Genomic DNA, 25,432 nt, shown 5'->3' with positions numbered 1-25,432 from the left:
TGAAATTGAGGAGAAATTCTTCACTTCCCTTTTGCTTCTGGCAGTAGGCATAACTCCCTCTTATTCAGTTCAAGGAAGATTTGGGGGTCAACTGGTTGGAGGATGCAGATAAAACAGGTTCAAACAGTGCTTAAGTAGGCCACCAATCAGGGACCTACTATGAGATCCAGCTTTCCCTTTCAAAAGGAAGTTTCCATGCTAATGAGGTGTTGCTGTGCTTGGTTAGTCCCTGCCTGGAAACAGATGTGTGTACAAAGCCCCAAAGCTGCCCAGAGTTGGCGGTGGGGCCCCTTCAGAGCAAGCGCCCAAGCCCTTCAGGCTCACTCTACTTGCTGAAGCCCTTCGACGCTCCCACCCAGAAATGACAACAAGGCTAGTGAGGCTGACAGTCTTGCTGTAATTGAGAGGAAACGGGCTGTAGCGCATTTGACAGATCGAGTCACCAGCAGCCAAAGTCAGGGGTTGTGCAGGCAGCTGAAGGGCTCAGGGCCCCTTGCCTCACATAATGAAGAGAGGAAGGAGGCCAAGTTCTAACCCAGATGGTAAGTTGGTCCCTGGGACAGTTTTGCTTCCTCTCCTCACTCTCAGGAAGGAAGGGAGGGGCATCATCTTCCCTTGCTGCCAATAGTTCCTTTCGGAGAGACTGGGGAGGGTTTATAAAAATCTCCTGGTGGAAAAAACCTCCTCCTTCACCAGCCCCCAGATGGTCTCTACTCCCTTCCAGCCACTTCACAGCAGAATCCAAATCCAGAACCACATGTGTTCCATGGGCCTGAGGGTAGTGAGGGGGAGTACGGGGTGGCCAGAGACAAGGGGTGGGGGATCAGGGGCAGTGGCCATTCTTAGCAGTTCCAGGGAAACACAGGGCCTTTCTCCCAAGCACCCTGCATAGGCTCAGTGGCAGCACTGGCCACCTGCCCTTCTGGGAGGGTACCAAACCCCCATGGAGTGCCTCAGAGTGAAGAGGGTTCAGGCCAGGAAGACCACAAAGATGATGAAGAAGACAATGAGGATGAGGAAGATTTTGACCATAAGCCACCTGTTGGAGGTGACCGACTGGAAGTACTTGAGGATCTCTGAATGGGCAGCCTCAACATCCAGCTGGGCTCCTAGCACGTTCTCGTCGATCCTGGGAACAGGGCCGGGAGGGAAGGAAACAAAAGGACACCGGATTAAAGAGATGCTGTTGAAGTCTTATTTATTGACATGGAAAAGATGGTCACAATATGTAGAAATAAAAAATGTGTATGTTTGTTTATAGAAAAGGCTCTTGTGGGGCTGGGGCTGTGGCTCAGTGGTAGAGTGTCTGCCTGGCATGCATAAAGCCCTGGGTTCTATCACAAGCACCACAAATATATAAATAAAGATATACAACAGTGTCTCCTGCTTTGTGTAGGTACCTGTGAATAAATAAGCCAACAAAAATTTAAAAATAAAAAGTTGGTAAGGACTTTAACAAGTAGTAATATTAAAAAAAAAAAAAAGAGAAAAGGCTCTTGGGGGCAGTATTTCTCCCACTTATTCTATCTCTAAATCATTTAACCTTGGGGGCTGGGGATGTGGCTCAAGAGATAGCGCGCTCGCCTGGCATGCGTGCGGCCCGGGTTCGATCCTCAGCACCACATACAAACAAAGATGTTGTGTCTGTCAAATACTAAAAAATAAATATTAAAAAAAAAAAAATCATTTAACCTTATTTTTCCTTATTTGCAAAATGAGAAACACAAATCCTTTCGCTCCTTAGACTGTCTGCAATGAGTTGGTATGAAGTCCCCAACCCACATAAGCCCCCAAATTATTAGGTAAAATTTTTGCTAAAATTTTGCTGTATTTATTCATTTTTAATCTAATAAACATGTATCTTTTTTTTTTTTTTTTTTCGTAGTATTGGATATTGAACCCCAGGGGTGCTCTACCATTGAGCTACAACCCCAGCCCTTTTTATTTTGAGACAAGGTCTTGCTACGTTGCTCGGGCTGGCCTCAAACTTGTGATCCTCCTGCTTCAGCCTCTCAAGCTGACAGGATTATAGGCGCGCACCACGATCCCCAGGGCATGTACAGTATTTGCAATAAGGGGAAAAAGTTCACAGACCATTATACTCAGGATATCCTCATTCCGAGTCAGAGAGGAGGAAAAACTTAAATGGTATAGACAGGAAGTCAGAAGATAAGAAAAGCTGTAGACAGGGGAAATTCTCTCCCAAGAACAGAGAAGTCCTCAGAGGAACAATTTCTTGAGAAATTATTGAGCAAAGCAAAAACACTTGGCAGCCGACCTGCATATGCAACTCTAAAACCAAAATACAATTAGGTACCAAACAATTATGTTTCAATTTACAGTGGTAGTATTTATCATAGTGGTCCTATAAGATTATATTGTCTAGTGACACCATAGCTATTTGATTTTGCCTAAGGACAAATTTCAAATAAAATATCCCCTATCATTCAATGGTGCATGAAAGAAAAAAACTCTGGCCTTTGCAAAGGAAGTCCCTGGGAACAAAGATTTTTGTGAGCTGTAAGTATGGATTGGGTGGGGTCTGGCAATCCAGTTGGAAAGTAAGAGGAATAGATGGCCAATGGCTCCAAGTCCAAGGTTTTGGGAAGACAGTCATAAGAACTGTGATTCCATTTTTTCTGTTGAAGAGGCTAACTAAGGTTTACTAGCTTCAGGACATAATTACATTTCTCAGTGTAGATATATTTGTTATACCAAATGAAGCTCTTCTTGGCAATTATGAATGGCTGTGCTTAACAAAAAAGGATAAACTTAATAAATGCAATCTGAGCTAGGTGTAGCGACACACATCTATAATCCCAATGGCTTGGAAAGCTGAGACAGGACGATTGCAAATTCAAAGCCAGCTTCAGCAAAAAAGTGAGGTGTGTTAAGTGAGACCCTATCTCTAAATAAAATGCAAAGCCGGGCTGAGGATGTGGCTAAGTGGTCAAGTGCCCCTGAGTTCAATCTCTGGTACCCTGCTCCCCCTAAAAAAAGAATAAGGGAATCATGTTAAGAGGACACAGAAGCTGACCTGAAGTGGGGCTCTGTAGGGCCAGATTTAGGAAACTTGATCATCATAAAAAAATAATGCCAAACTAGGAGCAGTGGAACAGGATTGTAATCCCAGGTACTCGGGAGGCTGAAGCAGGACAATCACAAGTTTGAGGTCAGCCTCAGAAGCTTAGCAAGGACCCTTTCTCAAAAACAAGAAGCCGGGGATATAGCTAACTGGTAGAGTTCTTCTGAATTAAATTCCCAGTACCAGAAAGAAAAAAAAAAATTATGCTAATGGATTATAATATATTGAATAAAAACAAAAACAAAAAAACCCCTAACAATTCCATAGTGGTAACTTAAAATAAGAGAAAGCTCCTTTACAGAAATCAAATAATAAGTATAGAAGAAATGATAGAAAATCACCATTTTACACAATCTAAAAAATGACAAGCAAGAATCACTGTGTGGTAGAAGCTAAACATTCAAACCAATTCAAAGCATCACTCCACAGATACTTAAGTCTGATGGTCACCACTTTAAACATGTGACCAAACTGCATCACCAATAAAGGAATAACCCTCATCAAGTGAGTATCCACTAATGCAATCATCACATCAAAATTGGTCTTAATCTGATTATCTGGAAACACTGAACCAAAACCTTTTGTGTTGCCACCAAAAAAAAAATACATATAAAAATGTATATGTATATGTACATATAAAAATACAAAATAGACATAAGAATCAAAAGCAGGTGTGAGTCTTGTCTGGGTTTTGATCTGAAGGAAAATAAACTAAAAACTTAAAAAAAAAAAAAAAAAAATCCAGTTGGGGAAATCCAAATATGGACCAGGTATGAAGTGTTGGGAAACTACTGTTACTTTTCTTTGTTATGTTAATGGCATTGTAACTGTTCAGAACATCTTTACCTTTAGCAAGGGGCATGTTGAAGAATCTGGGGATGAACTTTCATAATGTTTGCCCTACTCTCAAAGGATTCACTAGGGAGGGGAAGCAAATGAGAAAAAATTTTTACAACAACTGTACCTGAGGGAATAAAGGTCTTCGTTAAAGTATCCTCCCAACTTTTCTGTATTTGATATCTTTATTTACAAAAAAGAAAATGATCCAGTAACATTAGATCAGGTAATTATGTTGAAAAAGCCACCTATTTTTTAGTTTCTCAAAAATTAAAAAATTCTCAGGTCTTACATACAGAGATTATAAATTGAGGCTTGGGAATCTACTCATTGAATTTCATATTAAATTAGTGATTTCTCAGGGGCTGGGGATATAGCTCAGTTGGCAAAGTGCTTGCCTCACATGCACAAGGCCCTGGGTTCAATCCCTAGCACTACCAAAAAAAAAAAAAAAAAAAAAAACCAACCCCACAAACTAGTGGTTTCTAGTGGCTGGGGCTGTGGCTGTGGCTCAGAGGTAGCGCACTTGCCTGGCATGTGTGAGGCACTGGGTTCGATTCTCAGCACCACATATTAATAAATAAGTAAAATAAAGATCTATCAACAATTTTTTAAAAATTAGGTTTCTCAAGAAAGTGCTTAAGCCCAACACAGTAGTGCCCGTCTGTAATTCCAGCTACTTCGGGAGGCTAAGGCAGGAGGATAAAAAGTTCAAGGTTAACCTAGGTAATGTAATGAGACCCTGTCTCAAAATAAAAAGTATAAAAGGTTTGGGGGGGGGCTGGAGATGTGGCTCAAGCGGTAGCGCGCTCGCCTGGCATGCGTGCGGGCCGGGTTCGATCCTCAGCACCACATACAAACAAAGATGTTGTGTCTGCCGAATACTAAAAAATAAATATTAAAAAAAATTCTCTCTCTCTTTAAAAAAAAAAAAAGATGAATATTTAAAAAAAAAAAAGGTTTGGGGGTGTAGCTCAGTGGTAGAGCACCCCTGGGTTCAATTTCCAGTACCTTAAACAAAACAAATGATGTCCTTGAGGAGATTAGAGGAAAAGGGATCCAGTTTATAAGTCTAGGATTTAGCTGTAAGAGAAGCTGGTAACAGATGAGAAGGCAGGGTACTGAGTGGGGTGGAAGTTTCCTTGAAACTAGTTTAGTCTTTCCTGGTCCCTTGGATTTTTTTGGAGTGGGGGGTGGGGGATGGGAGAGTGGGGCTGGTACCAGGGATTGAACCCAGGGGCACTTAAGCGCTGAGCCACATCCCCAGACCTTTTTTGAATTTTATTTAGAGAAATCTGTTGTGTGTGGGGGGGGGATATCTTTCTGAGTTGTTTAGAGCCTCTCTTAAGTTGCTGAGGCTAGCTTTGAACTGTCGCTCCTCCTGCCTCAGTCTCCCACATTGCTGGGATCACAGGCGTGTACTACCCATGCCCAGCTTGAATTTGATTTTTTAAAAGCTATTATAGGGCTGGGGTTGTGGCTCAGTGGTAGAGCACTCACGTAGCATGTGTGAGGTCCTGGGTTCGATTCCCAACACCACATTAAATAAATAAATAAATAAATAAATAAGGGTGTTGTGTCCAACTACAACTAAAAAATATATCATTTTTTTAAGAGAGAAATTTTTAATATTTAGTTTTCAGTTTTTGGTGGACACAACATCTTTATTTTTTTATGTGGTGCTGAGGATCCAACCCAGCGCCCCACGCATGCCAGGCGAGCACCTTACCGCTTGAGCCACATCCCCAGCCCTAAAAAATATATCTTAAAAAAAAAAAAAAAAAAGCTATTATAGCAGCGTTCAGTAGTACACACCTGTAATACCAGGTACTTGGGAAGCTGAGATGGGGGGGTCACAAGTTCAAAGGCAGCCTGAGCAACTTAGTGAGATCCTGTCTCAAAATAAAAAGCAGCTAGGCAAGTGTCACATGTCTTCGGCTCAGGAAGCTGAGACAGGAAGATTGCAAGTTCAAAGTCAGCCTCAGCAACTCAGCAAAGTCAGGCACTAAGCAACTCAGAGAGACCCTGTGTCTAAATCAAATACAAAATAGGGCTGGGGATGTGGCTCAGTGTCCCTGAGTTAAATTCCCTGTACCAAAAAATAAAAAGAAAAAATTAAAATAAAAAGAATAAAGGGCTGGACATGTAGTTCAGTGGTAGAGCTCTGCTGGGCTCAATCCCCAGTATGGCAAAAATTAATAAAAACCATTAAAAAAAAAAAAGTTTAGGCAGAGCATTAGAGAAAGAACATACAGATATTCTGCCCACAGAGACTGGGTGGAGTCAGAATGCTCCATGACCTTCTGACCTGCTTATCTGAACTTGGGCAGGATATGTCCCAGAGTAGTCACCTGGTTTCCTGGCTTGCCCAAGACCCTGGGGCTGCCAGATAAGGCTTCTGCCAGTCTGTCATACTACATCAGAATGTTAGGAGCCCTCTGCCACCCATTCTGAATTTACTTAACCCCACTGGAGTTTGAGGTATGCTTTGTTTTGGCATCAAGGCAGCAGAATACATAAACATGTAGGGCCTTGTCACTGTAGGATGATAGCCATAATTTTTCACCCAAACTGGGATGCTTTTGAAAATATAATTACTCAAAAAACAAAAAAAAGATAATTACTCTAGGACAGCATGTGTTAAATGCCCTGCACATAGGGAGATGTATATTCAGCTGCCAGTGGAGAGAAGGTTGAGATATCCTTGATGATGGCTGCTCCAAGCCTGGTACCAGGAGGCATTTTCCAAAAGAGCATCTCCTTCCCCCTTGAGTCAGCTTTGTGAGAAGCATCTGTTCCCAGGGGCCCATGAGGGGAAAACAGGACCCAGCTGCAGAGGCAAGGCCTTTGTTTTGCTAGCTTTCATGTCTGTCATGACCTCAGCAGCCCAAGCCCCGAGACAGCCAGAAAGTGTAGTCTATCCTGCAACAGACTCAGGGAGCCACCATGTTCCTGCAAACTGAGATGCTCAGACACTAATCTCTCTCAGATCTCAGGATCTCTAAAAGCTCTTTAATATACCCACTTTAGAAATAAGCATGGGGATTGCATCATCCCATGAGCATCTTGGTAGAGTCAGTAACAGAGCTGGGGAGCAAAAGCTTCCATAATTTTCCAGAACATTCTTCTGTAAAATTGTCTTGCTTCCCACCAATAATAAATATTTCTTTCAATGGTTTAAAAAAAAAAGGTAAATACAAAAAACAGCTTGGGGACAAATGGAAAAATCTGAACACTGCCTGGATATTAAATAATATTAGGAAATTGTTAATTTTCATGGATGTGGTAACAGCCTATGGTTTTTGTCAAATTCATTCTCAGGAGAAGCTTGTTGAAGTATCTAGAGATAAAGTATCATGATATCTGCAGTCTCTCTGAAATGGTTCAGAAAAATAAAAGATAAGCAGCCAAATGTTAACAACTTTTGAATTTAGGTGCTAGATATATGTGTGTTTAATATGGTTATTTCAACTTTTTGGTGAATTTTAAATTTTTCATTAACAAAAAGCAACTAATTCCTTATTTTTATTTATTTATTTATTTTTTAAGAATTGCTAATGTCTTCATTAAAGAAACAATATGCCCACGGGTGGGGGTATAGCTCAGTTGGTAGAGGGCTTGCTATGCATGTATAAGGCCCTCAGTTCAATCCCCAGCACCACAAAAAAGAAAAAGGAAAAAAAAGAAACAATATGCCGAATGAAGGTGCTAAAAAATAAATTAGACCCAATGTGACACATTTCAATAGAGAACAATAAAATTAATTCAATGCTTGTCCCTTAGTATGCTACAGATTCTGTCAAACTGTGCTTTTGCTCTCTTTATAAATAAAACCTAAACTAACAATATGGAAGCATTTGAAATTTATTTATTTATTTATTTATTTTTCAGTTTTCGGTGGACAGAACATCTTTATTTTATGGGGAGCTGAGGATCTAACCCAGCGCCCCATGCATGCCAGGGGAGCACATTACTGCTTGAGCCACATCCCCAGCCCAGAAGCATTTGAAATAAAAATATATATATATATATTAAAGCTCCCTTTCTCCCTACTTTCTTTCCACAAAAAGCAACTAATTCTTTTTCTTTTTTTTTTTTGTGATGCTGGGGATTGAACCCAGGGCCTTGTGCATGCGAAGCAAGCACTCTACCAACTGAGCTATGTGTCTAGCTCAAAAAGGACCTACTTCTGATTCATTTCTCCCACAGACATTTGCTCCATTACTTGCTAACTCTGAAGCAAAGCTCCTCGAAAGAATTGTCTGTTTTTTCTAATTACTCTTTTGCTCTGTTCTTACTTTTTTTCTGATTGTTTTACCCCTTTAACAATCTAATCTATTTTGCTGAACTGGGGTTTGAACCCAGGGGCTCTATGCCCCAAAGTTACATCCCCTGCCCTTTTTATTTGAGACAGGTTCTCCCTAAGTGTCTGAGGCTGGCCTTGAATTTGAGATTCTTCTGCCTCAGTATCCTGAGTGACCGGGATTATAGGATTACAGGTGTGTACCACCGCTTCTGGCCTCTTTCTCTTTTTTCCTTTTTCCTCAGGGTAGACCAAGGAGAGTTTTACCAGTGAGGTACACCTCTAGTCCTTTTTTTTTTTTTTTGGTACCAGGAATTGAACCCAGAGACACTTAACCACTGAGATACATCCCCAGCACTTTTTATTTTTTATTTTCAGACAGGGTCTCACTAAGTTACTCAGGGCCTCATTAAATTGCTGAGGCTGATTTTGAATTTGTGATCACCCTGCCTCAGCCTCTTCTTCAGGTGTGTGCCCCCACACCCAGCTCATTCAGGTTTTTCTTCCCATTCCTCCACTGAACCTGAATCAAAGTCATGAACATCTATATGGCTGAATCCAATGCCCTCTTCTTACTCTTCAAGGTTCTGATTCCAGTAATGGCTAGGTAGGTCCTACTGGCCAACCCATTCCACAAATAACAACTAGAAATATTATACAAAATGTAAAAATCAGCTACCCTAGTTCAGCCAAGTTAATTGCTTGCAAAAACAAATGTCAACGTTCTTGGGAATCCGGACGTACCTCAGAGGTACAGCATTTACCTAACGTGTGAGACCCTGGATTCAATCCCCAGTACCACCAAAAAAAAAAAAAAGTCAACATTCTCTAGGGAAACAGAAATTCTATAATGTATCAATCATGACGTACAAAAAATTGGTAAACATTCAGTGAAATAAGAAAGTGTGATCTGACCTATATTCAAAACAAGGCAAAGAGTATGACAAAACCTAGGATAACTCATATATTGGAAATTAGCAAACAAGGATCTTAAAGTGGTTACTGTAACCTAGAGAAAAATGCTCGTAATGACTGAAACGTAGTAAATTTCAGCATATAAACACAAGCTATAGATGGCTGGGGTTCCACCTCAGTGATAAAGTGCTTACCCAGCAAGAGGCCCTGGGTACAAACCCTAACACCACACACACACACACACACACACACACACACACACACACAGAAAGGAAGAAAGAACCATATGGCAATTTAAAACTGAAAAATGGGCTGGGGACATAGCTCAGTTGGTACAGTGCTTGCCTCGCATGCACAAGGCCCTGGGTTTCATCCCCAGCACCACAAAAAACAAAAATAAAAACAAAAATCAACAACCCTGAAAAATATGATAGATGAAGTTAAAAATTCACAAGATAGGCTTAACAGCAGACTGACGAGAACATTGGAAAGGAATAGACATATATATAATAGAATATGTAGGGCTGGGGATGTGGCTCAAGCGGTAGCACGCTCGCCTGGCATGCGTGCGGCCCGGGTTCGATCCTCTGCACCACATACAAACAAAGATGTTGTGCCTGCCAAAAACTAAAAAATAAATAAATAAATAAATATTAAAAAAAAAAAAAATAGAATATGTATATACACATATGTATTCTCAGATAAAGATAATAGGAAGAGGTAGAAAAATGTAATGGCCAAATACTTCTAAAATTTGGTGAGAGACATAAATTCACAGATTTAAGAATCTCAGAGAACACTCCCCTCAAAAAAAAAAAAAAAAAAAAAAAACAGAATAAATACAAAAAAAAACATGTCTACATATATCATAGTCAACTGCTAAAAACCAAAGATAAGAGAGTACCCCCACAAGTCCTGGAATCAACCTCAGCACCATTTAAAAAAAAAAAAAGCAAGTAAATACATTTTCAGATAAAAACAAACTGAAAGAATCTGTCACCAGCAGATTGTACTGCTGCAAAAGTGCTAAGTGCTTCTTTCAAGTTAAAGGGAAGTCATGTCAAAGGTGACTTGGATATTTTTAGGAAAGAAGAAAGCACTGGAAACAGTAAAGAGAATAGCTTCCCCTCTTAGTTTCATTAAATACACTTACCTTTAAAACAAAAATTATAATAGTGTACTGTAAGATTTATATGAAATTATGTAGATGCAACAAATATGATAATACATAGCTTAAAGATTAGAGAAAAGATGGCAAAGTTCTTTCATTTTATACAAAGTAACTCTGAAAAGCTAATGATGCATACTACAATCTCTAAAGCAAGCATTTTAAAAAAATGTCAATAACAAATAGCTATAATACCAACAGATAAATTTAAATGGAGTTGAAAACGAATTTTAATCAGTTCCTGTCTGAGGCAGGAAGATCACAAGTTCAAGTTCAAGGCCAGCCTCAGCAACTTAGAGAGACCCAGTCTCAAAATAAAAAGTAAAAAAGGTTGGGGATGTGGCTCAGTGGTAAAGTGTCCCTGGGTTCAATCCCTAGTGCCAAAAAAAAAAAGTTAATGAACTAAATAAAACACTGATTAAATTCTCAGCTTCCATCTTGCTGGCCTGTCAGCAACATTTATCCCAACTGACACTCTTTCCTTTACTCATTTTGTTGCCTCCTAGGACCATATTTATTTTTATTCTTCCTTCCCAGCTGGTCTCATTTTTAGTGTTCTCCCAGAATTAAGACTTGAATTAAAATATGGCCCAGGAACTCAGGGCTTCATTTTCCCTCTTTATTATGTACTCCCTATTCAGTTTCAAAGTCCAATTCTGTGATTAAAAACCTATAATTTCAACTACTTGGGAAGCTGAGGCAGAAGATTTGCAAGATCCAGGCCACTTAAGAAGACCTTGTCTCAAAATAAAAGTAACAAAGTACCCCTGGGTTCAATATCCTGTACTGAGGAGGAAAAAAAAAAAAAAATCCAATTCTGCCCACATTTCTTTCCAGATCTCCATATAGCAATCAGTCTGTTAAATATCTCCACTTAAATGTCTAACGTATTGTTGGAGGTGTTGAACTTAAGGAGCTTATTTTTTCCTTACACTTACTCCACCCAAGGTAGACAGCCCTATTTTAAGTGAAGGCACGAGGATCTTCTTGCTTGCTCAAGTCCAAAACCTGAATTATCATAAACTCCACCCTTCATTCTATTCTTTTCTTTCTTTTTAATTTAAACTAGAGAGTTAACCCAGAAGCACTCTACCACTAAGCTATTTCCTCAATCCTTTGTTTTTTTTAATTTTTGAAACAGGGTTTCACTAAGTTGCCAAGAATGGCATCAAACTTGTGAGCCTTCTGCCTCAGCCTGCACAGCTACTGGGATTTATAGGTGTGGGCCACCATACCCAGTTCCACTTCTTTAATACTCTTTATTTAGCTCAGATAACCTTAAACTTTATATATAAATAACTGTGGAGAGCCATCCTCACGTGTGACTGGGTGACTCCCGGTTTGGGTCTGAGGCTTCTGGCTGTGTCAGAATTTTCCCAGCCCTCTCCTGATGAGAGAACCCGTCCGTGTGGGTGTGTGACTGACCACTGACCCCGGGGGCCCAATCATTGACCCTGTCCTTGGAGTGCCGCCCCCCCCCTCAACCTTCATTGGATGGAATTATCCCCTGAATTTCTTGTTCCCCAATAAAGGCGTGCTCGCTCGCTCTCTCCTGCTAGCCCTGAGTAATCCTTGCTCCTGGTTGGAGCCAGAGAGGGGAGCCGTCTCCGACCTGGTCATAGAAAAAGGTAACTGAGTCTGTGTGTTTATTTCGATCTCTGCTAGCTAACTTTTATGCCAAGAACCTCATTAATGAAACCAATGCGCAGGCCACATGGTGGAAATAACTATTCACCACCACCCCCACTGCTATCATGATCTCCTGCCTAAATTACTGAAAAGGCCTCTGCAATGATCTCCCTGCTTCTGTACTGTCCTAGAGACCTACAATGTTACCAAAAGATTAATTCTTTTTTTTTTTTTTTTAAGTACTGGAGATTGAATCCAGGGGTGCTTAACCACTGAGCCACATCCCTAGCCCTTTTCATTTTTTATCTGAGACAGGATCTCACCAAGTTCCTTAGGGCCTAGCTAAATTGCCTTCAAACTTGTAATCGTCCTGCCTCAGTCTCCCAAACTGCTGGGATTACAGGCACATATCACCATGCCCAGCTAATCCTCTTATGAGACTCAGCTAGGGGTGTAGCTCAGTGGTACAGTGTTTGCCTAGCCTGTGTAAGGACCTAAGTCTGATCCCTAGAACTGGGGATACAGATACACATACACATACACACACACACACACATACACACACACACACACACACAGTCAAATCTTGTAACCTTTTTTTGTATCAGGTGCTTAACCACTGAGCCATATCCTCAGCCCCTTTTATTTTTTATTTTGAGACAGAGTTTCACCAAGTTGCTTAGGGCCTCCCTAAATTGCTGAGCCTGGTCTTGAACTTGCAATCTTCCTGTTTTAGCCTCCTGATTTGCTGGTGTATGCCACCATACCTGGCAGTAATAATGTTATTGTTAGATTTTAGGCATTTCCCAAATGCTCATGTGTAAGGCAATGCAAGAAGGCTTACAGGTGAAATGATTAGGTGATGAGAGCCTTAACCTAATCAGTGCATCAATACACTGATAGGGATTAACTGTCTGGTAACTACGGCAGGTAAAGGTGTAGCTAGAGCTGGGTCATTGGGGGCATGCCTTTAGTTTTGTACTTTATTTGTGGTGAGGGAATCTCTGTCTCTCTGCATCTCTCTTTGCTTCCTGGTGCCATATTCCCAACTGCTTTCCTCTATCACACACTTCTGCCATGATATTCTGCTTTACTTCAGGTCCTGAGGAACAGAGTAGGTCTATGGAATAAGACCTCTGAAACCATTAGACCCAAATAAACTTTTTCTCCTCTAAAATTGTTTGTGTCAGGTCTTTTGGTTGCAGCAATGAAAAATGTGACTAAAACAGAAATTTGCACCAGGAATGGGTTTGCTGCTGTAAGTACCCGAAACATGTGATTCAGAAGCTTTTTGGAATTTGTATGAGGAAAATTTGGAAAGTCTAGTGATGAAAAGCTTTAGAATGTTTTAAGTGGAATTACCCATTAAGGGAGCTCAGAAAACCAGAATGCCAATAGGATTGCAGACAGTTATGACTGGGCTCATGAGATCTGAGGAAAAGGAGAATTCTATTGGAAATTGACTAGAGGCCATTCATGTGCTGTTTACCTTTTGCCCATATCCTGAGACTTTCTGTGACACTGAATTTAATGGTGATGGACTAAATAATCTGACAGAAGGAATTTTTAGGCAGCACAGCATTCAGTTGGTGGTATGGGCATTGTTGGCAGCAGTTTATTGTGATAATTAGGAATAGAAAGCAAAAAAGAAAGACTGGATAAACTTGCAGTTTAGCCAGAAAAGTGAGAGTAAATCTGGGGCTAAGAAATGTGTGGGAATTTTTTGTTTGTTTTGATGCCAGGGATTGAACCTAGGATGCTTAACCACTGAGTCACATTCCCAGCCCTTTCTATTTTTCAATTTTGAGACAGAGTCTTGCTAAGTTACTTAGGGCCTTGCTAAATTTCTGAAGCTGGATTTGAATTTGTGATTCTCCTGCCTTAACCTCCTAAACTGCTGGGGTTATAGGCATGAGTCACTATGCCTGGCTGGAATGTATGGTTTTTAACACCATTACAGCCACTAAAGAAACACCAAAGGCTCTGACCAGACAATAAGAAAGACGGCTTAAGGACATACCTCAGGAATTGGCAAAATAACACCTATCTCATACTCCAGGGAGTAAAAGTAAAATTTCTTTGAAAAGAGACCACTTCCAGCATGGGGGTGAGGGCGGGGGTGTGCTAGGAAGTTGTTTCACCATCCTCAGCTGTCCATGCTGTAATTAGGCGGTTATGGAAGCTCTTCCACCAAAATTCCAAAGGCCTGGGAGGCCAGGCAAAGAGCTCCAGGGTCAGAGTCTGCAGGTAGCCCCTGAGAGGCTATGCATGGAGATGTGAGAAGGAAACCAAAGCTGCAGTAGAGACCCTTGAGATTAAGAAATGCCAGTACCATGGAATGTCTGCCTAAGAAAGCTAAGAGGCCACGTAAGCTGCCACCACCAAAGCCACAGGCACAGAGCTATACAAACCCTTTGCAGAGAATATCAAGATGCTATGTGCCCCAGAAACAGGACACAGAACTACAGGATTTATTTGCCCACCTGAATTTTGGTCTGCTTTGGCCCATATCCCTATTTCTCCTTTTCTCCCTTTTGGAATGGAAATGTTTACTCTGTGCCTTCATGTTGGATATATATAACTTACTTTTGATTTTTTGTCGAGCCACATCCAAGCCACCCCCCCCCCGCCCTTTTTTTTTCAGTTTGAGACAGGGCCCTGCTAAGTTGCTGAGGCTGGTCTCAAACTTGTGATCTTCTTGCCAGAGCCTCTCTGGGATTATAGGCCTGTGCCACCACACCAAACTTGCTTTTGATTTTTATGGGGACTCACACTGAGAGTTTGCCTTGAGTCTCAAAGGAGACTTTGGACTTGTACTTTTAGGAAATCCTGGAACTTTTGAGACCATGGGGACTCTTGAAAATGGACTAAATGCATTTTGCATGTGAGGCAGGAATGAGCTTTTGGGAGCCAAGGGGAATGTTATGGTTAGATTTTTAGGTGTTCCTCAAAAGCTCATGTGTAAGAAAATGCAAAGTTTACAGGTGAAATGATTCAGTTATGAGAACATTAACTTAATCAGTGCATGAATCCACTGACAGGGATTAACTGGGTGGTAACTGTAGAGCAGGCAGGTATGACTGGAGGAGGTGAATCATTGCGGGCAGGGTGCCTTTGGGGTATATATTTTGTCTGTGGTGAGGGAATCTCTGTCACTCTATCTCTGGTTCCTGGTGCCATGTTCTCAGCTTCTTTCCTTCACCATACACTTCAGACCTGATATTCTCCTTCACCTCAAGCCCTGAGGAACAGAGTAGGTCTTTGGAATAAGACCTCTGAAACCATTAGACACAAATAAACTTTTCCTCCTCTAAAATTGTTTTAGTTAAAAAGTTAACTAAAACAGGGCTGGGGATGTGGCTCAAGCAGTAGCACACTCGCCTGGCATGCATGCAGCCCGGGTTTGATCCTCAGCACCATACAAACAAAGATGTTGTGTTTGCCGAAAACTAAAAAATAAGTATTAAAATTCTCTCTCTCTCAAAAAAAAAAAAAAAAAAAAAAAGTTAACTAAAATAAATATCCTATCTTCTTCCGAGTGGCCTTCCCTGCCACTCAATCTGTGATGTACCCAGTCAGTGGCCTTCTTTTTTATTGTATTTTACTTATTTCTTTTTTGTGGTAGGGTCTCACTATGTTACCTAGCCTACTCTCAAACTCTTGGGCTCAAGGGATCGTCCTTTTGCCTCAATCTCCAGAGTAGCTGGGATTATCAGTGAGCACCACCACACCCAGCTCTCAATCACTTTTCTATCTTTCTTTCTTTTTCTTTTTAATTTTGAGACACTAAGCTATTTAGGGCCATACCAGATTGCTGAGGCTGGATTTGAACTCAAGATCTTCCTGCTTGAGTTCAAATCCTCCTGCTTCGGCCTCCCAAGCCACTGAGATTACAGGCATGCAATGAGATTACAGCTCTCAAGTAACTTTTCTTAAGATATCATCCCACTTAAGTCTCTGTATAGCCCTTATTACTATAGTACCTGAAATTTGCTTGCTTTTAAGTTCTTTTTAGCAGCTGTCCATACCCACTCTATCAAATTCCATATAGACACTACAGAGAGAGCTTCATGCTATAGAGTCTTCACTATACAGGGATTCCTCACTGTAGGCCTAGCACCTAGACTAGTACCTGACATGGAACAGGTGCTCAACGAATACTTAATGAGTGAGCAGAAGCAGGTGACCTGGGCCTTATGTGCTGCCAGATTCCACTCTGCTCTTCCAAAGGACATCAAACTGGGTACTTCAAGATGCCAATCCACAGGAAAAAGAAGGCTCCTCTATGTGGGATAAGCCAGTGCCTCACCTCTGAATGGTTTCCTCCTGTTCCTTAACCATGTGTGCCAACTGCTGAAAGATGGAGCCCAGCTCAACAATTGTAGACTCTATGTTCTGCATGGTATCTGCCCGACTCTGGATATAGGAATCCTTTAAGGGAGGAAGAGAGCAAATTAGCAGTATGAGCTTCTTCAAGGGAAGAGTCTTTAGGACTTTCCCAGCTTGCCATTCCACCCATGGCACGCTCCACTGTCTTGGGACCCACAGAGAACAGAAGAGCTCATCCTCCTCAATTTAGAGCCTGAGTACCTGCTCATCAATGAGCTGCAGTTGCTGGCTGGTCCGGGAGTCCATCATGTCAATGGCTACATCCCTGGAGCCACGAGACTCTGCCCCCAAAACCACAGGACCTCCCCCTGCAGAAGAAAGAGGACATGGCACATCTTAATAGTTAAAGGCAGGTTCAAAGCCCACATGCTCTGGATTTGAATCCCAGCTCTGGCACTTACTAGCCTTGTGACCCTGGACAGATCATTTAACCTCTCTGAGCCTCAGTTTCCTCACCTGTAAAATGGGGATAATAATAGTTGCTTTTTCAAAGGGTGGTTGTGACAATTAAATGAGAGAATGCGAATAAGTGCACAAAACATTTAGATACTCTAATTCAATCTCAAAATGATTGAATTCACCCCCAACAGAGAGAATGTGGAAGACTAATTGTGGATAATGAATCCCCATAATCAAGTCTGACATCTGAGAAATGCCTACCAAATTCCTGGCCCCTCCATTCTCCTATCCAATACCTGTCTCTAGATGCCATCACAGCCACAGTAACCAAGAGTAGCCACCAGGGCTTCCCATATTGCCTGTGACTTACCCAGGTGGTTGGGGGCAAGGGGCAGGGCTGACACAGGCGCCCGGGAGAACTGTTCCCGCCGGCTCCTCTGCTGCTTCAGATTCTGGGGTTAGGGAAAAAATGCAAAGGTCCTGATGCCTCTGTAAGTGAGTATATTAAAGAGATCCCTCTTCTTAGCCCCATGACCCTGTGGAACTTGTCCCTTTTCCATTTTCTCTTGGGCCCTTACTCCCACATTTCTATCCCTTTTTTCAGATTCCTCTCACCTCTGTCCTCACTTCTAAAACTGATTTGAAGTCATTGGACATGGAAGCCAGTTTTGACTAGAAGAAAAGGAGAAAGAATCAAGCAAAGAAAATCCAGTTTTCTCACTCCCTCCCTCCATCCCCCAAGGTCCCACCTGCAAGGAGACCACAATGGTGTTGGAATGGGTCTGCAGGTGCCGGCCACTCTGGCTGCCCTTGGCCTTCACAAAATCCTGAAGCTGAGCGATTTGTTTGTTGAGGCTATTGATGTCCTGGTAAAAGAGCCCATAGAAAAACCGAGTATTAACCAAGGAGTCCTCAGCCAGCGTCTCTATCCATGGCCATCTCTAGCAGGGAAGGCAGGATGAAAGTTACTAGCAGGAGTGAGTGTCCCAGACAGTCAGATCAGAAGGGCTTGCTAGAATTTTCCAAGCTCTCTTGTGTTTGCTCTGTCTCAGTACCTGCAGAGAAGAGCCAGAAAAACGCAAAGTAGGGCCTCATCCATTTATGGGTGACTGATTCTCATTTACCCCTCTACTTATGTCCTGCTCCACCCTGTGAGGCTACAAAACCATTTCACAGGACAAGTCTTGGACCCAGAGCATGCTGTCCAACAAAGCACCTGTACAATACTCAGGAAAAGGGAGGACTTGAAGGCACCAAAGTTTTCCAGAGCAATCAACAAAATGATTTTTACACAAAGAATTTGTAATATTACAGCAAGAGTAAAACTGTGAATTGTCCAAGGTCACACACAGTGAGTTAGTAGCAGAGCCATGCTTTCTACACCAGTGTGTCAACTGCTCCCCAAACCAGCCTGCCAAGGGACAAGTGAGACAAAGAAAATGGAGGTGGCAGCCAGCAAGTGACCAAGAAAGCTTGTCCCAGGGTGAGAAAAGAAAAGAGGTGGCCTAGGGATGTAGTAGCTCAGTGGTAGAGTACTTCCTGAGCATGTGCTAGCATCTGGGTTCCATCCCCATAAGGAAATGGTGGGGAGAGGAGGTGGTCAAGAATAAATAATGAATATAAGAAATAGGCCAGAGTACCAGGCATGGTGGCACATGTTTGTGACCCTAGCAGCTTGGGAGGCTGAGGCAGAAGGATCGTGAATTCAAAGCCAGCCTCAGCAACTGAGTGAGACCCTATCTCAAAAATTTCTTAAAAAATGGGGCTGGGGATGTGGCTCAAGCGGTAGCGTGCTCGCCTGGCAGGCATGCGGCCCGGGTTCGATCCTCAGCACCACATATAAACAAAGATGTTGTGTCCACCAAAAACTAAAAAAAATGAAAAAAAGAGTGAAGCATCCTTGGGTCCAATCTCTGGAACCAAAATAAATGAATCAATAAATAGGCTAGAGCTAGACACAGTGGCACAGGACTAGAAAGAAAAATTCTGAATTTTTCTCTTGGATATTGTAGAAGGTCTTAGATGCAACACCAGAATCCATGTAACGAGTTTAGGTAAGAAAGAAAGAGGGCTGGGGATATAGCTCAGTGGCTCAATGTTTGCCTTAGGTTTGATGATACTCAGTCAGTACTGCCAAAAAAAAAAAAAAAAGAGAGAGCAAGAGAACAGAGTGCTGGGATGCACAGCTACTTAGGAAGCTAAGGCAGGAGGGTTGCAAATTTTCTCCCTGACAAAATCTCCCCTAGGGTTCTGGCTTTAAAAAGGCACCACTGCCCACAACGGCACCCAAGTGAGAAGCACCTAATCACATACTCACATCTCCTTAGCCCAGCTATTTGCTACCATACAAATGTAATCTACTGAGTGCTTACTGTGTACTTAGTACTCTATTAAACATTATGACTGAGCTGGAGATGTAGCTAGCTCAGTGAGAAAGTGCTTAGCCATGTGTGAGGCCCTGGGTTTGATGTCTAGTGCCAAAATGACACTGAAACACAAAACTCCATAATTGCTTTGTATTTGTTTACAGTGTGCCATGTAACATGCTGAGAGTGTTTCAATTTTATCTCTGTCCTTAAATTTAACAAAGAAAATTCTTTTACTTAACAGGTTTTAATTTACCCTCAAAAGCTATTCTTGGGGGAAAAAAAAGTTATTCTTGGGCTGGGATTGTGGCTCAGTGGTAGAGTGCTTGCCTAGCATGTGTGAGGCACTGGGTCTGATTCTCAGCACCACATATAAATAAATAAAAGTCCATCAACAACTAAAAAATATTAAAAAAAAAAAAAAAAGTTATTCTTGTCAGGGCACGGGGGTGCATGACTATAATCCCAGCAGCTCGGGAGGCCAAGGCAGGGGAATCATGAGTTCAAAGCTAACCTCAGCAAAAACCCAGGCTCTCAGCATCTCAGCACTCAATGAAACACTGTCTCTAAATAAAGTACAAAATAGAGCTGGGAATATGGCTCTAGCGCCCCTGAGTTCAATCCCCAGTACCAAAAAAGAAAAAAAGAAAACAGCCATTTTTCTCCTTCTTTCTTTTTCACTTTTGGTAAATGGCACCACTATACACCAGATGCTCGGACCAAAAACCTAAAAGCTATTCTTTTTTTTTTTTTTTTAAAGAAAGAGAGAAAGAGAGAGAGAGAAGAGAAGAGAAGAGAGAAAGAATATCTTTTTTTTTTATAGATGGACACAACACAATGCCTTTATTTTTATGGGGTACTGAGAATCGAACCCGGGTCCTACCAGTGCTGGGTTTAGATGAGTGTGCAAATGCCTTAGCACAGTGCTAAGGCATTTGTCTGCAATCCCTAGTACCAAAAAAAACAAACAAAACCAAAAATACCAATCTCCCAGGAGCTTTTACCACTAAATTTAGAATACGACCCATCTCCTTAGTTGGCTTGTACAGGCTCTCTGGTCTAGCCCCTGCCACCATCTAGTCTTCTCACCTGCTGGGCTGTAGCCACACTCTGGACCTTTTCCCTTTGTGCCTCAAGGTTACCCACACTTTGGATCTTTTCCCTTTGCTGTTCCCACTTTACAAACTACATTCCCACTTTCTGGAATATGCTCCCACCAGATCTTTGGATGAACTTTCCTTCATATTTGGGTCTAAATGTCCCTTCTTCAGCCAGACTAGCCTGTAGGAATCCCCCTAGGTACAGTAATCATAGCCCTGAAAGTCACTCAACTATGTTAGTAATTAAAGGAAACAAATGAACCTTAAAGAGGACTGTGAGGTAGACATCATCATCATCTCCTCCTTACTGATAAGGGAACTAAAGCTCAGAGAAGTTAGGGGGTACCCAAGTCACAATCTAAACGGTAGACTTATTTGAATTCAAGCCCTTCTAAACCTAGTAGGCTGCTTCTTAAATGCATAAACAATAAAACCCCAATAGTTAGAGGAACTCTCTTTTTTCCACCAGCATGGAATAGGTCTGCCCTTTGGCCTCTGTCATCATCATCATCATCTTTATTCAGGACAATCAAAGCAGCCTCCTTCCTCGTCTCTGCCCTGTCCATGTTCCAAGTCAGACTCCACTTGTAGCCCACAGCATTCAAGATGATTCCACAGCCCTTAGCATAGCACACATTATTCTTCATAAGCAGTCACCAAACTATCTTTCCAGTCTCCTGCGAATCACTTATTCAATCAGTGCCTAGTAGATGCTAGACACCTATAAGCCCTTGGGGTACATCTGTGAACAAGAAAAAAAAAAAAAAAACCTGGTATTGTGGTGTTCATGTATCTTTTCTTTCTTTTTATTGAGAGGTGGAATGTGGGAAAGGAGGAGGGAGGAAGGAATAAACAATAAATAAAAATAAGCTAATTATAGAGAATGTTAGAAAGTTCAAATATTATGAAAAAAGAAATAGAGCAGAGTAAGGAGGATAGGAGTTTGGGCTGATGGAGCATTAAACACCACGATTGCCAAGTGTGGTAGCACATGCCTATAATCCCAGCAACTCAGGAGACTGAGGCAGGAGGATCAAAAGTTCAAAGCCAGTCTCAGCAACTTAGCATGGCCCTGTCTCAAAATTTAAAAAAAAAAAAAGGGAGATGGGGTGGGACGGGGATGTGGCTCAGTGGTTAAGCACCCCTGGGTTCAATTCCAAGAACCAAAGGGGGAGGGGGGACCCACACTATGATTGGGATAGGCCTCCCTGAGCAGGTGACATCTGAGACTTGTTTTTTTTTTTTTCTTTTTACAGTATTGGGAATGGAACCCCAAGTCTCACACATGCCAGGCAAGCTCTCTACCTCTGAGCTATATCTCCAGCCCAGACTTTTCCTTTTATTATCCACACCTCTGCATAGCTTCATCTTCCTGGAATGTCCTCCTACTACCTTTACACCCAGCCTTGAATTCAGCTCAGATTTCACCCTCTAGTCTATCAATCTTTCCCAGTACCCCCTACTGTGTCAATCATCTTTTTGTAAGATCTTTTCTTTATCATTCATTCCTACTCACTGTAAGTATAGATCATGGAGCTGGATCACTCTTTTGCGTAGTAAGTCCTTGAAAGTAAGAACTTTGCCTCATGTTTGTGTCACCAGAGCCTAGTACAGTGCTTGGTAGATAATCAGTAAGCATCTACTGACTAAATGGGGGAACTAAATGGCTAGCTCTAGAAACTTGCTCTGGGCCTCTATGTCAATGGAAAATGATGAAAGTGATCTAATTAGAATGCTGGCTCTCCTGATAACTAGCAGCTCACCTGTTTGATGATATATGTTAGCTCTTCAATTTCCACTGCTTTATCATCAAAAAGGGACTTGCGCTTTGCCACTGCAGAGACAACAGGAAATTACAACAGATGAGTTAAAAGGCTGGAGATTAGCTTATTGGCAGAGCACATGCAAGACACTGGGTTCAATCCCTAGCACCACAAAGCACACAAACACAGAAAAAGACAAAGCTCAGGGAGCACCCTCTCTGGTTCACTACCACCTCTGAAAGATCCCAAAACACTTACAGATTGTCAGCTTCTCCAGCTTGGCAAATGTGTTGCTGAGGTCTTTCCCAATGCGCCTGCAAACAATCACTAGTGAGAACACCGTGGAAAAGGCAGGAAATAGGCTATTTCCACATTAGTTCTAACAAAACCAATCCCAGCCCTCATGGCCAAGTCACCAGTCTGCATGCTTACTTCTTCCTTGGACATTATATCACCCCACCACAAATCTTATCTCAACTCACTTGGCCATGAGGGTAAATTCACTGCGCTGTCGGGCAGCACGCAGAGCCGGCTTATTTGTTTGGATTCCATTCTGAAAAGCAATGCCAAGAGGTGACAACTTAGCTCCCCACTACATATTTGCAGCTTTCACTGTTCACATGTCCAATAAACTCTTTCTAGTACTAGAGGTATCTACCATCAGATAATTCATATTTATCAGTGGTATTTTAGCCGAAAAGAAGACAAGTAGACCTGGGTTCAAATGCTGACTTCACCACTTAGGAACTGAAAGATTTATGGTAAGTTACTTATTTTGAATCTCTATTTCCTCTTCTACAAAATGAAGACAACCTAACTACTCTTATTACTATTAAGATTACTATTAACATAAGGGCCATAAAGTACTATAGCCAACTGTCTAATACATTGTAAACATTAAAAAAATTTGGGAGAGGGCTGGGGATGTGGCTCAAGTGGTAGCACGCTCGCCTGGCATGCGTGTGGCCCAGGTTCGATCCTCAGCACCACATACAAACAAAGATGTGTCCGCCGAAAACTAAAAAAAAAAATAAAAATATAAAAAAAAAAATTTGGGAGAGAGTAAGAAAGCTAAAAGCTATGAATGAAAGTCAACATGAAACACTGTCAAAGACCCATACAGTTAATTGGGTCAGTAAATGGAAAGGGAACAGAAACTATTAGCAAAATAGTGACAGCAACATTTTATGAGTCACCAAGTGCTCATGCTGCACCTGATACTTCAGATATTAAAATCAGTTTGTTATTGGAAAAAAAAAATTGGCTACTACAGCCACTCTATCCTTGGAATCAGGGAATCAATGAGGAAACTAGAAAGTTCCTGGAGATCACAAAATTCTTGGAGAAAAATTGTTAACAAAAGCTGAAATTTAAAAGTATTTTAAAATACAGTTACTCAGGCTGGGCACCATGGATTATGCCTGTAATCCCAGCAACTCAGGAAGCTGAGGCAAGAGGATCACAATTTCCAGACCAGCCTCAGCAACTTAGTGAGGTCGTAAGTAACTCAAAATAAAAAACAAAAAGGGCTGGGGATGTAGCTCATTGGTAAAGCACCTGTGGATTCAATCCCCAGTACCAAAAATTTTAACAAGTTACTCAGGACTCACTTGGATTCACAAAGTCTTTACTGAAACAAAACTCTAGCTGGACAAAGTAGCACATGCCTGTATTCCCAATTACTATAATCCTGGCTACTCCAGAAGCTGAGGCAGGAGGATCATGAGTTCAAGGGCAGCCCCAGAAACTTAGAGACCCTGTCTCAAAATAAAATTCAAAAAGGGAGAGGGATGTAACTGAATAGCAGAGTGTGTTCCTGGCATGTACAAGGCCCTGGGTTCAATCACCAGTAACACCAACAAAACAAAACAAAACCCTCCAAAGTGATTTTGGTAAAAATTACTGATCTAAAAGACTTCTTTCCTTTCCCTGACCCTCTACTATACACATAGAAAAACTGAGGCCCAATTGGATTAACTAGGTTCCCCATGGTGGCAGAGCAAACTTGTGTAGTACACTAGAATTAGAATCCAAGGTGCATGTGTCTCAACTAAAAGCTCTTTCTAGAACTTGTTCATTATTCAAATACCTTAGTCACCTTTATCCGAGGTATTCCTTCTAGAATAACAATCCTACTACTCTCTAGGGAATTCCTTACCAATTAAAAAAAAAAAAAAAAAGTCTGGGTCCTTGCCTTCCATTAACAAGTCCACTTTTTGTGGCTTAGTAGGTCCTATGGACCCTATCCAACCTGTCAGCATCAGGTTTCCCCAAAAATTATTTCACTTAAAAGTGCTGGAATATACCCCCAACCAGGTTTAGTAGGGCTCATTCTTGCCTTTCCCACTCCTTACCTGACGGCTCTGCAGCGACTTGCAGGCAGACAGGAACTCCTGTGTCCGATCCCGGCAGGACATGGTGTCAGGAAGGGGAGGGACCAGGACCACTGGAGGGGGCAGAGGGGCGATGTCGCTGCTGCTACTGCCAGCAGTTGCAGGGGACAGGACCTGTGTCTTTGAGAGACCCAGGTAGACACCCTGATCCGTGTTCTTAGACCCGTAGCGTTTCCGCGGGATCATTGAGTCGCATAACCTCGGACTGTCGTGAAGGGGAGAGTGTCATTCCCCAGGAAGCCTCCTTCCCCACAACTCCCCCCTCAACTAGCAAATCCTCTGGCCCTTCCTGCATTTGGCAGTCTTTCGCGCCCAAGGCCACCCGCGGATCCTGGGACCTGCCTGCTGTGGGAAAGGGCCTGTTTCCTCCTGGCCCAAGGCGAACCCTCTCAGACTCTTCTTCCAACTTGGCTCAGGCGGCCAGAGCGCGGGCCGGGGTCCTGAAGCCGAGGGAAAGCCAGAGCCCGGTCGGTCTCGTGGCACCAAGGCTCCAGCCTGGCCTGTGCAACTGTCCCGGGAGATAACGGGGCCCTCTCCTATCCGCGATTTCCTTCAACCCCTCAGTGGAAACAGCGAAGGACCCCCGAGAGCGGACACACTTCGGTGGGCGGAGGGGGAAACCTCTAGGTGTTTATTTGAAACAGGAAGTCCCACCCCCTATAAAGTTCCGCCTTCTGGAAGACTGCAACCCCTGATTAGCTAATGCCGACGTCGTTCTCCACAGGGCTTTCCTGGTTGGACGGCGAGGTATTCGCTCACCAGGAGCCCGGCCGGCAGGACTTGCCCGCTCGCCCCCGGTTCCCTTCCCCCCCCGCTCGTCGCCGCCCCCGTGAAGCCACTGTCCCGGAGCTGACACGGCGGCCAAGCCCCTCTTAGAGCGGGTCCTACCTCCTTCCTACCGCCTGCCGCCGCCGTCGCCACTGCCACAACCTCTTCGGCCGTCACCGCCTCCTCCCGGGGCGCTGGAGCCGCCGAAACCCGACCAAAGACTAGGAGCCGCCACGTCACCTACACGTAACCCCACCCCCGTGACGAAGGGCTACGCCACGCCTTTCCCAGCCCGGCGAGCCGGGACACGCCCCCTG

At 42.6% G+C, this 25,432-nt stretch overlaps 1 protein-coding gene across 4 annotated transcripts; it reads right to left on the bottom strand.

Moving 5' to 3' along the window:
• Nucleotides 1–377: 377 nt before the first annotated feature.
• Nucleotides 378–25,394, bottom strand: Stx5 (syntaxin 5). 4 transcript variants are annotated; one of them, XM_046445492.2, is made up of 11 exons: nt 25,236–25,394; nt 24,309–24,552; nt 22,437–22,507; nt 22,213–22,268; nt 21,955–22,025; nt 17,475–17,591; nt 17,341–17,397; nt 17,096–17,177; nt 16,528–16,634; nt 16,247–16,368; nt 378–1,129 (listed from the first exon to the last, which is right to left on the bottom strand). In XM_046445492.2, exons 2-11 carry the CDS (start codon nt 24,531–24,533, stop codon nt 970–972), a joined length of 1,068 nt encoding a protein of 355 aa, XP_046301448.1. In that variant the 5' UTR covers nt 24,534–24,552; nt 25,236–25,394; the 3' UTR covers nt 378–969. The 4 variants fall into 4 exon arrangements, with proteins under 4 accessions (XP_046301448.1, XP_058435541.1, XP_058435543.1 ...); XM_058579558.1 differs by lacking the exon at nt 378–1,129 and adding an exon at nt 1,173–9,767; XM_058579560.1 differs by lacking the exon at nt 378–1,129 and adding an exon at nt 1,173–9,767 and having other exon boundaries at nt 24,309–24,400; nt 25,236–25,383.
• Between the last annotated feature and the right edge of the window lie 38 nt (nt 25,395–25,432).

Source organism: Marmota monax, unplaced genomic scaffold (assembly GCF_021218885.2).
Source record: "Marmota monax isolate L192 unplaced genomic scaffold, Marmota_monax_Labrador192_F-V1.1 WCK01_AAM20220418_F8-fsc00038, whole genome shotgun sequence".
In the NCBI taxonomy this organism is placed as follows: Eukaryota; Metazoa; Chordata; class Mammalia; order Rodentia; family Sciuridae; genus Marmota; species Marmota monax.
Note: the sequence above shows the minus strand (reverse complement) of the source record. Positions and strands in the feature narration are given on the sequence as shown.